Genomic DNA, 16,282 nt, shown 5'->3' with positions numbered 1-16,282 from the left:
GGAACGCATAAATATTGACATACTAGGCATTGGTGAGATGAGATGGACTGGCATGGGGCCTTTTGAGCCGGATGACCATATGATATATTACTCTGGAGATGAAAAAGTGAGGGAAAATGGAGTTGCTTTCATAGTTAAAAAAGTCATTGCTAGATCCGTCTTGAAGTACAATATTGTCGGTGACAGGATAATATCTATACGCATACAAGGAAGTCCAGTGAATACCACTATCCAGTATATGTCAAGGTACTTAGAAAAAAAAATCACACAATTCTACTATCTTTATAGTTCTTACTCTGCCCTTCCCTTATAATATCTCAAATATATAATAGGTCCTTCTATATAGTTTATTGCTCTCTTCTAGTTCACCATGCCAGTTCATCACTTTCATAACGTTTGTCAATTAAGCTAGAATTTTATATTTAGGCAATGTTTTCTCCACTAAAACTAATGATGATGTTAGGCATCTTTTACACAGCAAATTAGTAGAATGAGTAACATTTAAACATGTAGATATTACAGCTCAGAGATCTTAGTCTCACTGTATGTTTATTTCCTTTTTGTAGTCTATATAAAGTTGTCTTCAATTAAAGAACATAAGCTGGACAAAATAATTGCACTTATTACTATTTTTCATCCAGAACTTCAGTATTCAGTACACTTTCAACTTTCACTGGACTGGCCATTTTCTCACATATGTATTTTATTTTATCACTGCATTTAGTACTATACACGTTCTCTCTCCCATAGAGATATCCACAATATATTGCCTCATTTAAATTTTGCATGCTTCTTTCATACCTGAAAGAGAAAACAAAGAATTATACTTCATAAAACACATATTTGAAATGCCTTAGGGAAATAAGAAAGAATAAACATTTTACAGTATGATATTATATCTTCTAAGATTTTTGTTTAAAATGAACTTGAATTATTGTTCAGGTTAAAAATGATGACAACTTCCTTATTTTAGTTAATTATATCAATGTCAAACGCTGTCTTATTTCTCCTGTTTTCTCTGCTTTCTCACACCTGTATCACTGAATGACCCTTACTTCTGGAATTGATTCATCCATTGTCTCATCTATTTATGAAACATTTGTGTCTCATATATTTACCTATTTCATAAGATTCTCAAAATGAGATTTTTGTCTACCATTTATAGAATTTTTTTCCTTGAAATTAGAAATAATAGTTTATTGTTGTTATGTGCCATCAAGTTGCCTGTGACTCATTGTGACACTATGTACAACAGTTCTGAGCCCTGCTCTATCCTGAGCCAGCCTTATTGTCTGACACACCTACTATCATTACTCCAGTCACTGTGTCACTCCACCTCATTGCGGGTCTTCCTCTCTTTCATTGTCCCTCCACCTTTCCAAGCACAAAGTCCTTCTCCAAGGCCTGGTCCCTCTTTGCAACATGCCAGGTATGCAAGACAACCTCAGAATTCTTGTTTCTAAGGAGCAGCCTGGTTTCACCCTCTCCAGGAAGAGCCTCTTTGTTCTCCTAACAGTCCATGATATATTCAATACTCTTCTTCATCACCATAGCTCAAAAGCATCAATTCTCCTTCTTTCATCCCTAGTCATTGTCCAGCTTTCTAATGCACAGCTGAACTTTCTCCAAGACACATATATTTGTTTGTTCTTTTGGCAGTCTATGAGATATTCAGCACTCTTCTCCAACACCACAGTTCAAAAGTATCAATTCTTCTTTTGTCATCTTCATTCACTGTCCAGCTCTCAGATACATAGCAAGTGATTGGCCTGAATCTGATACACTTTAGTTCTCAAACTGACATCACTGCTCCTCAATTATTTGGAGAGGTCCCTAACTGTAGATTTCCTGACTGCTGGTACCTAGGGTGTTGATTGTGAATATAAGTAAAGTGAAGTTGGTCACAGTTTCAATCTTCTCCATGTATCATGATGCTGCCTATTGATCTAGTGGTAAGATTTTTTTGTTTTCTTGAAGTTGAGGTGAAAACTATATTGGAGGCTATATTGTTTGCTCTTCTGCAGCAAGTTCTTCAAGTTCCTCCTCACTTTCAGCAAATAAGGTTGTGTCACCTGCATTCCGCAGGTTATTGATAAATCTTCCTCCAAACTTGATGCCACCTTCTTCTTCATGAGTTCACCTTCTCAAATAATTTGCTGAGCATACAGATTGAAAATGTGTGGAGAGCTAATACAACCTTGATGCACACATTTTAATTTTAAACCATAAAGTATTCCCTTGCTTCTTGCTCTAGGTTTAGGTTTTGCATGAGCACAATTAAATGCTCTGGGTTTCCCATTCCTTTCAAAGTTGACTTTTACTGGTTATGAGCAACACAATTCAATTACTTTGGATCATCAATAAAGCATAAATAGATATTATTCTAGTATTTATTTTCAGCCAGGATCCATCTAACATTAGCATTAATATCCCTGGTACCATGCTGTCTTCTAAATTCTTCTTGACTTTCTGGCAGTTTCCTATCTATGTACTATTCTAGCCATTTTTAAATGATCTTTAGCATTTTGCTTGCATAAGATATTAATAATATTGTTTGATAGTTTCCACATTCTGGTAAATCATCTTTCTTGGGAATGGCAACAAATATGGACCTCTTCTAATCATTTGGCCATATTTCTGTCCTCCAAATTTGCTGGCATAGACTGGTGAGCACACCCAGAGTTGTATCTGTTAGTTGAAACAAGTCAATTGGTATCCCATTCATACCTGGAGCCTTACTTTTTGCCAATGCCTTCAGTGCATCTTTTACTTCCTCCTTCATTACCATTTGTCCTACTCTTATGGTACTTCCTGAAATTTTTCAGTGTCAGTGAATTCTTCTTGGTACAGTGACTCTGTATATTCTTTCCATATTCTTTTTATGCTTCCTGAATCATTTAAAATATTGCCATTGGTCAGCTCTGGGGGCTTAGTGGTAAGAAACTGTGCTGCTAATCCAAAATATTGCCATGACATCTTTCAATATTGTGATAGAGGCTTAAATTTGTATTTCAGTTCTTGCAGCTTGAGAAATGTAGAGTGAGTTCTTCCCTTTTTATTCTCCAATTCCAGTTCCCTGCATATTCCATTAAAACACTTTACTTTGTCTTCTTGAGCTGCCCTTTAAAATCTTCTGTTTAGCCCATTTACTAGGTCATATTTCCTCTTTATTTTGGCTTCTCAACCCTCTAACGCAATTTTCAGAGTCTCCTCTGACATCCATTTTGGTTTTTTCTTTCTCCTCTATCTTTTTAATAACCTTTTGCTCTCTTCATGGATGATATACTTGACGTGATCCCATAACTCATCTGGCTTTCAATCACTGGTGGTCAATGCTTCAAACCTATTCTTAAGATATTTTGAAATTCAGGTGGAATAGCTTCAACATCATTTTTTTAATCTTGTGAACTTGTCTTAATTTTCTTCAGCCTCAGTTTGAACTTGCCCGTGAGTAATTGATGGTGTTTTACTTAGTCTATCTCTAGCCTAGTTTTTAATGTTGATAATGAGCTTCTCAAACTCTTCCTTCCACAGTTTTTGTCAATCTGTCCTATGAAGTCTATCAGGTGAGGTTGATGTGTAAAGTTACAATTTGTGCTGTTGGGTTTTTTTATTTAAAAAAAGGGTTTGGCAAAGAATGAATCATTGAGAATACAAATTCAATCATTCTATTTCCAGCCTCATTTCTATCACCAGGTCCATACTTTCTGACTCATTTTTCTTCTTTTTTTATTTCCAACTTTTACATTCTAGTCATCAATTATTATTATTAACACATCTTGATTGCTTGTTTGTTCAATTTTGGATTGCAACATTTGGTAAAAATTTTCCAATTTCCTCCTCGGTGGCTTTAGCTGTAGGTGTGTATATTTGATTAAAAGCTGTATTAACATGTCGTCCTTGCATGTATACAGATAATATCTTATCACAGCATTGTACTTTAGGAACTAGAAACTTATTTTATTTTAGAAACTTATTGTACTTTAGGAACTAGAAATTTTTTTTTTACTATGAATGCAATACTATTCTTCTGTTTTAATTCTCAATATTGTATACCATGTGAATATCCGATTCAAAGTTGCCAAAGATAATCCATCTCATCTCACTAATGACTAGATGTGAATGTCTGTGCATTGTATGTCATTTTTCACAAGTTCTAGTTTTCTAGCATTCATGCTTTCTACATTCTATATTGCAATTATTAAAGGATGTTTGCCACTATGTTTTCCTCATGTCAATTGTTTTTCAATCTGGGCTCCATCTTTAATATTATAGCTTTACATGTTTCTCTACTTTTTATAAAGGTTTCAAAGACCTGCTATTTAAGAAGTACATGGCCAATCCTACTTCCTGTTCTGTCCTAATCTGAGAGCTCCACTAAAACCTATCCACCATGAATGGCCCTTCTGGCATTTGACACACTTATGGCATAGCTTTCAGTATTACAGCAACACACAAGGTATTTCAGTACACCAATCTGACAGACAAATGCTGTATTCATTAAAAAGATATATTCCTCCAGTACAACAAACTTGACAATTTAGTGTTGAACATCGACAGACAACTACCCGAAATTCAAACTGGGTTTAAAAGAGGTTATGGTACTAGAAACATTATGATAATATCAGATGGATCTTGGTAAAAAAAAAAGTATCAGAGGAGTGTCTATACGTGTTTCATTGACTATGCAAAGACATTTGACTGTCTGGATCACAACAAATTGTGGATGACCTTGAGGAGAATGGGAATCCCAGAAACTTGATTATGCTCATGCAAAACCTATACTCAGATCAGGAAGCAGTCCTCAGAACAGAGCAAGGAAATACTGTATGGTTCAAAATCAGAAAAGAAATGCATCGGAGATGCATCCTGTCTCCATACCCTTTTACTCTATATGCAGAACAGATCATTTGAGAGGCTTTATGAGAAGGATTGTGGCATCAGGATTGGAGGAAGACTCATCAAAAACCTGTGCTATCCAGATGACACAATCTTATTTTCTGAAACTGAAGAGAACCCGAAGCACTTGCTACAGAAGGTCAAGGACTATAGATTTTAATATGAATTGAAGTTCAAAATCAAGAAGACAAAAGATTCTCATCCCTGGACCAATGGCAGCACCATGATAGATGGTGAAGAAATAGAGGTTGTTAACACTTACAGCTCTCTCAGCTCCACAATCAACATTCTTGATAACAGCAAAAGACAAATTGCATGGGGAAATCTGCTGTCAGGAACCTCTCCAGAGTATGGAGAAGCAAGAATTTCAGTCTAGAGACTAAGGGGTATCTGATCCAGACCATGGTCTTTGCAATTGCTTGCTGTGCATCAGGGAGCTGAATAATGCCTAAGGATAACAGAAGAAGAATTGATGCATTTGAGTGATGGAGAAGAGTCTTGAACATACCATGGTCCACCAAGAAATTAAATAGTTTTGTCTTAGAATGGGTGAAACCCAATTTCTCCTTGGAAGCTAGGAATTTGAAGCTCCTTTTCATGTATTTTGGGTATGTGGCCAAGAGGGACCAGTCCTTGGAGAACATCATGCTTGGAAGGGTGGAGGGACAGTGTAGGAGAGGAAAACCTGGATGAGATGAAATGATACAATAATTGAGGCATTAGGGGTAGGTGTGTCAAAGTCAGTGAGATTGGTTCAAAATGGGGAAGGCTTCAGAGCTGTTGTACATAGGACTGCTATGAAGTGCAGGCAATTCAATGGTGCCTAACAACAATAACCACCACTAATAGCAAATTGGGATGGGTGTGTCAGAGGCAATGCGATTGGCACAGAATAGAGCAGGGTTTAGGGCTGTTGTACATAGGGTCGCTATGAGTCTCAAGTGACTCGACGGCACATAACAACAACAACAATAGCAAATCAGGCGTTACATAAGGCCTGAGTGCCTGTGTACATTGTTAATCACAAAGGCCCACCTTCTGGGTTCTAATTAACAGTCATATCACTTACTTAGGGTATATTCTTAGAAGGAACTAATCCCTGAAAGGCATCATTCTGAGAAAGGTAAGGTGTCAGATAAAGGGAGGGAGACCATCAACAAGATAGATTGACACAGTGACTGCAGCAATCAGCTTGAGTATGTGAACGATCACGAAAATGGTATACCTTATGGTAAGATCCAAAATTGTTGTTCGTAGGGTCTTTGGGTGTTGTAGTTCATTCAATGACACCTAATAACATTAACATGTCTGTAAATTTCACTTTGAAGTGATGAAACCAGTGCTTTTTGATACTAACATACTACTATATGTCTTTTCTGAACTATCCCTTCAGGTTTTCAGGAAGACTGTATAATTTCTAAATGTAATCACAGAAATTTACCAACATTTTTCTCTCTAGATTAACCCTTACCACCTCTTTGTTAAATCTGTCACTTTTATGTCAAACAGTCTTTAATTCTATTTTTAATCCTCAGTGATTATTGAAATTATATAATAGTCTTCTGCATTTACTATTTTGTTTGTTCTTTCCTTTATATAAGCCTTAATGAGTTTCATGTTTATATCCAGGTGTAAATCTCTCCTTACCTTTATTCTTCTGTTAGAATTTTAGTAGCATGACTTATTTAGTTGGACATATTGTTGGGGACTATAAGTAGTGATGGTATTAGACTTTCAATTAACTACTGATGCTTCATATGATAGTAAACACTGAAAAAAATAGCACAATAGGTCTGATCTATAGTAAAATTGCCATCACTATGACTGTAACAAGTTATTGAGGCTGTCAAGCTTATTTAAAGCTAAGTGTTATAGGTAGCCAAAGTTGTGCATTGCCTTATAACTAGAGACTCCTGTCTTATTAAAGATCAACTATAGCCCTATCTGTGAATCTGAGAACATTTGAGAGTGAACATCTGAGATTGAGTGCATCAAAAAAATACATACTACAATAGTCTTCCCCTTATCTTTTTCAATTATTGTGTATATTTATGTGAAATAGAAGAAGTTAATAAAGTCTTAATAATATTAAATATATTCGGAGAATATTAAGTATATTCAGAGAAGTATACCATCTCTGCCTGTATCCTCACTCATTCCTTTCTATTTTACTACTTGAGGGAGAAGAGATGTTTTAACAAACTCATCCTCTTTTGTAATAAAAATGTACCATAATACAGTGACGTTTTTACTCTTTGGATTTTTTTATTTTGAAAGTATTTTGAGAAAGTATTTCATAGAACTTTATAGAGATCACCATTATACTAATGTCTTTCTCCTCTTCTTTCTTGATACTGGCAATACACATGATTTAGTGGTTATAACATATTTTCTGAATACTCACTGGTCATTTAGATCCTCTCAAGATTTTAAAACTTACATATTATGAACACAATAATGCAACTAAAATATTTTCTTTTCTTTTATTTTATTTTATTATTTTTGTGTGCGTGGACCGTCAAATCAGATCTGACTGGTACAGGAAGAGATTGTCCCTCCTTAACTGGCAGAGCACCTGGTGGATTCGAACCCTTCGCCTCTGGGACTGTAGTTGCAGCTCCTTGCCACTAGGCCACCAGAGCTCCCCTGCAACTAAAATTTTGTACTCTTGGATGTGAAATGTCATGGTAAAATTAAAGACATAAGGTTGTTAAATAAAAATGATATATGTGCTTTATTATCCTTGGATCAACAACCAATATCCATGGAAACAATTGTTGTTATGTGCTGTCGAGTCACTTGTGATTCATAGCAACCCTATGTACAAGAGCCTTAAATACTGCTCTATCCTGTGCCAACTTTATTGTCTTTGACACACCTGCCCCTAATACCCCAGTTTCTGAATCAGTCCCTTCTCATCAAGGGTCTTCCTCTCGCTCTGTCCCTCCACCCTCCCAAACATGATGTCCCTCTCCAAGGACTGATTCCACCTGCAACATGTACAAAGTATGCCAGACAAAGCTTCAGAATCCTTGCCTCCAAAGAGCAGCCTGGATTCACCCTCTCTAGGACAAATCTGTTTCTTCTTCTAGATGTCCATGGTATATTTAACACTATTCTCCAGCACCACAGCTCAAACGCTTCAATTTTCTTTCGATCATCCCTAGTCATTGTCCAGCTCTCTGATGCATAGCAAGCAGTTGTGAAGACTATACCCTGGAGGAGGCACACATTAGTCTCTAGACTAACTTCATTGATCTTCAGTACTCTGGAGAGGTCCTCTCCCAATGCAATTCATCTCTTGCTTTCCTGGCTTCTGGTACCAAGAGTATTGATTGTGAAGCCAAGTGAATTAAAACTGTTAGCAATCTCAATCTCTTCACTATCTATCATGATGCTTCCAATTGGCCCAGTGTTGAGAGTCTTTGTTTTCTTGATGTTGAGCTTCAATCCATATTGAAGGCTTCAGTCTATATTGAAGGCTTCAGTCCTTGACCTTCTGCAGCAAGCATTTCAGCTCCTTCTCAGTTTCAGCAAGCAGGGTTGTGTCATCTGCATAACGCAGGTTATTGATTATTCCTCCTCCAGTCCAGATGCCACATTCTTCCTCATACAGCCCAGCAGCCAAAATTATCTTTTCTGCCTATATATTGAAAAGGTATGGAGACAGAATACATCCCTGGAAGACACCTTTTCCAATTTTGAACCATGCAATGTCTTCTTCCTCTGTTCTGATGACTGCCTCCTGGTGCAAGCACAATCAAATCTTTGGAATTCCAGTTCTTCTCAGAGTCAGCCACAGTTTGTTGTGATCCACACAGTTAAAGCCTTTGCACAGTCAATGAAACACAGATGGGCATTCCTCTGGTAATCTGCTTTCAGCCAAGATCCATCTAACCTTAGCTATAAGATCCCTAATACCACAAATCTTCTAAACCCAGCCTGCCCATCTGGAAGTTCTCTGTTGATGTGTTGCTCTAGTTGTTTTTGGATAATTTTCAACAAAAACTTGCTTGCATGTGATATTAATGATATTTTTCAATAATTTCCTCACTCTGTTGCATCACCTTTCTTTTGAATCGAGCAAATATTGATCTCTTCCATTCAGTTGGTCAGGAGGCTGTCCTACAGATTTCTTGGCATAACTTAGTGAGCACATTCAGGGCAGAGTCTGTTGGTTGAAATATGTCAGTTGGTAGGCCGTCAATTCCTAGAGCCTTGTTTTTTGCCAATTCTTTAAGAGCAGCTTGAACTTCTTCCTTCATCACCACAGGCTCTTCCTCACATGTTGTTTCATGAAATGCTTCTGTGTCAACCAGTTCCTTTTGCTATACTCTATATACTCCTCCCATCTTCTTTTAATACTTCCTGAATCGTTTAACATTCTGACTAAAGCATCCTTAAATATTGCCACTCTTGTCTTGAATTTTCCCTCCCAATTCCTTCCTCTTAAGAAATACTGAGTGAGTTTGACCCTTTTGATTTTCTGACTCCAGCTCTTTGCACATTTCATTATAATACCTTGCTTTGTCTTCCCTAGCTGCCCTTTGAAATTTTTTGTTCAGCTCCTTCATTTCTTGGTTTCTTCCTTTACCTTTGGCTTCTTGGTGCTCTAATGCAATATTCAGAGTCTCATCTGACATCCATCTTAGTCTTTTCTTACTCTTCTACCTTTGTAATAACATTTTGCATTCTTCATGGACAATATTCTTGATATCCGTTCACAGCTTATTTGGGCTTCACTCATTGGTATTCAAAGCCTCAAACCTGTTCCCCAGATGGTTTTGGAATTTGACTGGGATAGACATAAGGTTAAAATTTGGTTCCTGTGTATTTTATTTCATTTGCTTCATCATCAGCTTGAACTTGCTTATGAGTAGTTGGTGGAAACAATAGTTATGCCTAAATGGCATATAGTATTAGACAAAGAAGCAGTGGTACAAATAGACTAAGGGAAACACTGTATAGTTCAAAATCAAGAAAGGATGGTATCAGGGGTATATACTTTCTCCACATCTTATCAGTCTTTTAGTGTAAAAGACCATTTTGGAGGCTGGATTTTATTTAGAAGAATGTGACATCTTGAAGGATTGGAGGAAGACTCATCAACGACCTACATTATGCTGATGACATAACCTTGCTTGCTGAAACAGAGGAGGAATTAAAGTGTTTGCTGCAGAAGGCCAAGGACTATAGTATAAAATAAGGATTGCATCTCATCATCAAGAAAACAAAAATTCTTTCCAGTGGGCCAATTGGTTTCGTTATGATAGATGAAGTACACACTTGAAGACAAAGTTGTTAAAAATTTCCTCTTGCTTAGGTCTGCAATCAACACTGTTGGTATTGACAGTCAAGAAATCAAAAGACGAACTTCTTTGGGAATGACTGTTGTCAAGAATCTCTCTAGAATGATAAGGAACAACAATAAAGGCTAAAGTGCACCTAATCCATGCCATGGTGTTCATAATTACTTACCATGTATCTAAGAGCTGAAAAATTAGTGACTAAGAATAAAAGAAGAATATATGATGCCTTTGTGGTGCAAGAGAAGAGTATTGAATATAAAATGGACTGCCAAGAAAACACACGAATATGTCCTGGATACGGTGAATCCAGACTGCTTTTTGGAGGTAAGAATTTTGAAGCTCTGTTTCACAAAATGTGGGCATGTTGCCAGGAGGGACCAGTCTTTGGAGAAAGATATCATGCTTGGAAGGGGGAGCATGGAGGATTAGAGCAGGAGAGTAATACTCTGGATGAGATGGATTGATACAGTGACTGTGGCAATGGGAGCAGGTGTGTTAGAGACAGTGCTATTGGCTCAGGATAGGGCAGAGTTCAGAGTTATTTTTATAGGGTGGCTATGAGTGGTAGGCAACGCAATGGCACATAACAACAACAACATTTGGAAAATATGCTACAAAAAACTCCTTTTAAAAGCATGGATGCCATTTTGATAAATAAGATATACCAGAACCAAGGAATAGTCTTATTAATAGTCTCATATCCAGGTCATGGTCTTCCCAATTACTTGCAATGCATCAGAGAGCTGAACAGTGACTAAGGATGACAGAAGAAGAATAGATGCCTTCAAGTTGTGGTGCTGGAGAAGTCTTCGACAAACCATGGACTTCCAAGAAAACAAATAGGTCTGTCTTAGAGAGGGTGAAACCAAGTTTCTCCTTGGAAGCTAGGATTTTGAAGCTGTGTCTCACATATTTTGGGCACATGGCCAGGAGGGACTAGTCCTTGGAGAAGGACATCATGCTTGATAGAGTGGAGGGATTGTGCAAGAGAGGAAGACCCCAGATGAGATCGATTGATATAGTAACTGGGGTAATGAGGGTAGGAATGTTGGAGTCACTAAAACTGGCCCAGAATAGTGCAGGCTTCAGGGCTGTTGTACATAGAGTCACCATGAGTCACAGACAACCAGATGGCATAGCACATAATGACAAAAACATTACTTATGGTTTTTATGTATTGGTATCCTACTGATAACAGTTCTTACTGTTTTTTAAATTTCTTCATTGATTTCTAGCAATCTGTAATATCTACTGTGTTATCCATTCTAATACTGATTATCTTCCCATTTGCAAAATTTACAAATAATTAACAAACACTTCATCATATCAAAAGAAGATTTCCTCTATATTCTCCCTGACATACACATGATCTCTAGTTCTCTACTCCTAAGTCTACCTTTACTTTATAAATACTCCCTTCACTTTTAAAAAATATATCTTGTCAGAATGTATAAGTTCCTGAAATAGAACATTATGTTTGGGAAAGTAAAATGTAAGCCAAAAAGAGAAAGATCTTTAATGGGATGAATTGGTATAGTGTTTGAAATCCTGCAAGCAAATCTGCTAACATTGTTAAAGATTCCATAGGGCTAGAGTTTTTGATTCTTTTTTACTCAGGGTCCCTATGAGTCAGAATTGCTCGGATGAAAACTTCTGTCCTCTCATTGCAGACATCTTTGTCTTATCCTAAATTCCATGCATATAAGTTCTACATAAAGGTTAAAAAAATAAAAACACAAAATAAAAACCCATTCAAACGAACTTAAATTTGCTGCAGTGTGATAGGATGCATACATCTCGTTTCTTAGATTCAGGTTTGAAGGATCTCCTCACAGGTGCCCTGAGGTTCTTTCTGCTTTATGGGTCCTCAGTTACCAGGTGTTTCTCAACTCTTCAGCTTCCAATGGAGCTCAGCACTCCACTGAAAATCTTTCTTTAGTATGACTCTGCTTTTCCAAATATCAAGAATTCATCAATATAATGACAATTTACTGCCATTAGATAAAGGTTGGAAGTTTTCCCCCATTGAAAATTGAAGAAGTGTAAATGTTCATTAATAATAAAATATTATTAAATGCATTTGTCAATATATTACATGGGAAATACTTTATACACACCAAACATACTCTACACCATGATTTGTTACTTTATTCTCTTGATTTGAAATAGTCTTATATATCGTCTCATAGTTCTTATTCAAAAATACCTATTTCAAATGTCAGTTATAGCATATATGCCAACACTAAAATGTACTTTGTTTTTATGTTCTTGATAAATCATTTACTCAGTATATTCTGTTTATTTCTAGAATTGTTTAACCAAGACACACATGTTATAACTTAGTATCTTAAGAGAAGAGTCAACAATTGATGGTTGTTTCTCTACCACTCAGCCCCTCAGCCCAGGCTTTGGTGTATTTAAAATCCAGACAACTCTATCGATCCCTATAATTTCCTTTACTAAATCACCATCCACCAATATTCTTCTTTACATGGCTAACACTATTTGTATTGGTCATAATGATGACAAGACATTTGTTGCAAGGTTCCACATTTTAAAGAATTTGAATTAAAAAAATGTTCTTTGAAGAAGTAATTTCAGTTGAAACTTGTATTAAAGGAAATAAACAATGCTCTAAAAGAAAATGTTTTTGTTGAACACCAACTTCAACTCAATGAAAGTATGAGACTTACCAAGGAGAAGAGATAATCTTGTCAGATTCAGTTTCATAATGATCAGTTTTTGTGGGAGTTAATCCTATCCAATAATATGAAGATGATTTCAGGATTTTTTTAATAAATTCCTCAGAGAAAGAGAGATAAATTATAAAAATTTTACAATTCATCTTCTGTACATAATTTTTTAATATCTTATTACTATTTTAAACTGTACTGTTACTTATATTACATGAGTACTTTTCATATGGAAGAAAGACAATCTCCTCTGGTATGAACATCAGCTGGAGTGTCAGCTATGAGTAAGTTCTAGCTCAAATGCAATGCATTGAGATTTTGTTTGTTGTCTTTGTCTAGCATTTTTCAAAGACACTAAAAAGAATTGAAAGTGCTAGTTTTGATCATATTTTCATTCATTGGTAGTTGAGAGACTTCCTGCCTCAAGATTACTGAGAAGGACAAACTCATGACACCAGACACTTGACAGATGGCAGCAGGTGGTTAGTTACAAGTGCAGATAGCCCTGGAAAGATGAACATGCCATACATAGCCTCACTGGGATACACGCAGGAAGACTGGAGCAGTAGTAGTGCTGTGGGAGACAGTTTCTGTACGGCCTAAAAGTATGGAGTCCTTCGTCCCCACAGAAAAGGATGTGATTGACTTATTTGAATAATGATTTGCATAAAACTGAAACTTCTGTAAAGTCTACTCAGGACTGACTGGTGAACTTAATAAGGAAAATTGTTAGGATACTAGATCTTATCTGTGGGAATGAGGAAGGAAACTTCCCAGTAAGATCATTTGAGCACTCAGTTATCAAGATGTTACATAAATAACAGTGAATTTTAAAGTTTACTCCTTGCTGTAACATTTCCTCCAGCATTCATTCGTATAACAAGCATTGTTGTTGTTGTTTACTATAAAGTTGGAACTAACCCATAGCTGATCCTCCAACAGATTTTCAGAGGCAAGCAATTAATCACATGAGAGGGAATTGCCCATCCTTCTGCCTTGGAGTGGCTGGTGGTCTCCAACTGCAGGCCTTTGAGATGGCAGCACAATTTCTTGCCACTAGGCCACCAGCACCCCCCTCTGAATATATATATATATACACACACACACACACACACACACACACACACACACACATTACTATACATATACGTATACATATACATATACATATACATATACATATACATATACATATACATATACACATATACTATACACATATACTATACATATATACATGTACATATATTACTATTTCAAATATTCTAATGCAGAATTTTAAGTTGTTTTGTAAAATAAGTTCTGAAGCATACCAATTCGATAGGAGAGAGTAATTCTGTCTCATCACATCTATTAGGTTGTTAGCTTTATGATAGTGCATCTCCTGGTCTTTAATCCTATGGAGTTACTCATAGGTGTGAAGCACTGTGCCTTCATTTATCAGTCATGCATTTAATCAATGTGTTAATCAATTTTACTTAACTTTATATTCCTATCAAAGGAACCTCAAAACGTAGTAGATTCGAATGTTTAAGTAGTAAACATTTAATTCAGACCAAATGAAATCATTAATTACTATAAACAGAAATTAATAGAAATATAAAAATGATGAAATGTTCAGCAAGGCCATTTTCCAAGGGTTTAATAATAAAGTTTTAACTAGTTTTGAACTCTGTTATAGTTGAAATTTTTTGATGTAACCAACTCTGAAGTCAGTTCAGAGAAAGAAAAAGACAGAGAGATATGGTAGTGTTCCCCATAGGAAGATGGTTTCAGTACTAAGTGCAGCCTCTGTGCTGTTTCAATCTCCTCACAGCTCTGTAAAATAGATATGAGGAAAAAGGCAATCTTCTCTCATCCAGTTTACAGCTTCAGAAACATGCTGGAGGGACAACTGATTCAGTTTTGACTCGAATGCAATGAGTGAGTGTTAATCATACACTTATGTACTTGTATGTATTAATATATATACATACATAGACAGTAGTGAAAACAAAGAATTTCAGTCTGTGTAGACATCATAACATTATTAATGCTGATGGTGTAATGTATAGCATGACACCCTAAACTAAAAGTTCTTGTGACCCTGTATTTGAATCCATTTGGCACTCTGAAGGTCAATATATTCTCCTCCCTTAAGACTTAAATAAAGAGAGCCCTATGAGTTGGAACTAACTCAGTAGGAGTGAATTTGGGTACTCCAAATTAATAACCATCCGGAACACTGTCCATTCTTTCATTTTTAAAATCAATATTTAGAAGCCATGTTCTGAGGTTCGAGCTAAAATTTCTAGTCTGAAAAATCTTCACATCTGAACATTCAGGGACCCTATATCTATCCCTTCCCATTAGCCTCTATGACTCCACTGACCTAAGTTCCTACATTAAAGATATTTATCTTTAAAGTTCACTCACTAAATCAAACACAAATAGCTTCCTACCACAACTAAAATAATAAAGAGTCATGTCTGGTTTAATACGTTTCTACTCACACCCATTACAGTCTATCAGTAGATAAAGAAAAGTTTTTATCCCTCAGAGGCACTTACCAAAACACTTTTGGACTTAATCTTCAATAGGGTAGCATTCTGCTGAGAACACATGTTTTCACTGTGTTGCCATGTTTGAAAATCCTCAGAAATACTATAGCAGGTGTCTTCATGCCACATCCATTTCTCTGGGCAAGGTTTACATTTGTGCTCTGAAAGAAATGTGTGTGCTTGTTATTCTGTTAGAGGTACAAGATTTATCTGCCAATTTGATGTATTGGGGGAGTGATTGGCATATTACTAATTATAGCTTGATTATATATCTGCTTGTACAGATTTTGTCTGTCAGTTTAATGCATTGAGATAATCTGATGGCTGCTGTGATGCTGAAAGCTATGCCATCAGTGTGTCAAATGCCAGAAAGGTCACCCATATTGAACAGGTATTAGTCCCAGCTTCATGCAGACTAGGAAATAGAATCTACTATCCACTTCTTAAAAGGCATATCTCTGAATACTCTATGAACAACAGAAGAAAATGTGTCTGACAGTATTATGGGTAGCACAGGAATCCAGAATTAAGGTTGCATAGGGAAGTGTACTAAGGGTGGGAGGTGGGGGGAAATGACGTGGGAATTGTATACTAATGAAGGAATTTTTTTTCTTTTTTTTTCTTTCTTCTGAGGGGGAAGCCAACTGGTGGGGAGGGGTGGGAAGGGAGAAAATTGCGGCAATGAATGAATGGAAATCCAAAACCTCTGTAAAAAAAATTAAAAATTATAAAAAAAAGAAGTAGAGTCCAGATGCTCAAAATCCCTAGCCCTAAGAGAGATGCAAATTAAAACAACTATGAGATATCATCTCACCCCAGTCAAAATAGCAAAATTTAACAG

At 36.4% G+C, this 16,282-nt stretch overlaps 1 protein-coding gene across 1 annotated transcript in view; it reads right to left on the bottom strand.

The window, feature by feature from the left end:
• Positions 1–626: 626 nt before the first annotated feature.
• CLEC12A (C-type lectin domain family 12, member A) overlaps positions 627–16,282 on the bottom strand; it is a 45,856-nt gene continuing 30,200 nt past the window's right edge. The window contains exons 3-5 of the mRNA XM_006903199.1: positions 15,451–15,602; positions 12,902–13,011; positions 627–801 (exon numbers count right to left, since the gene is read on the bottom strand). Coding sequence (XP_006903261.1) covers positions 627–801; positions 12,902–13,011; positions 15,451–15,602 — 437 coding nt within the window. The remainder of the gene's footprint in view (positions 802–12,901; positions 13,012–15,450; positions 15,603–16,282) is intronic.

Source organism: Elephantulus edwardii, unplaced genomic scaffold (genome assembly GCF_000299155.1).
Source record: "Elephantulus edwardii isolate Elephantulus edwardi_28Jun2011 unplaced genomic scaffold, EleEdw1.0 scaffold00533, whole genome shotgun sequence".
NCBI classification, from domain to species: Eukaryota; Metazoa; Chordata; class Mammalia; order Macroscelidea; family Macroscelididae; genus Elephantulus; species Elephantulus edwardii.
The sequence above is the reverse complement of the archived record's forward strand: the minus strand, read 5'-3'. Positions and strand labels throughout refer to the sequence as shown.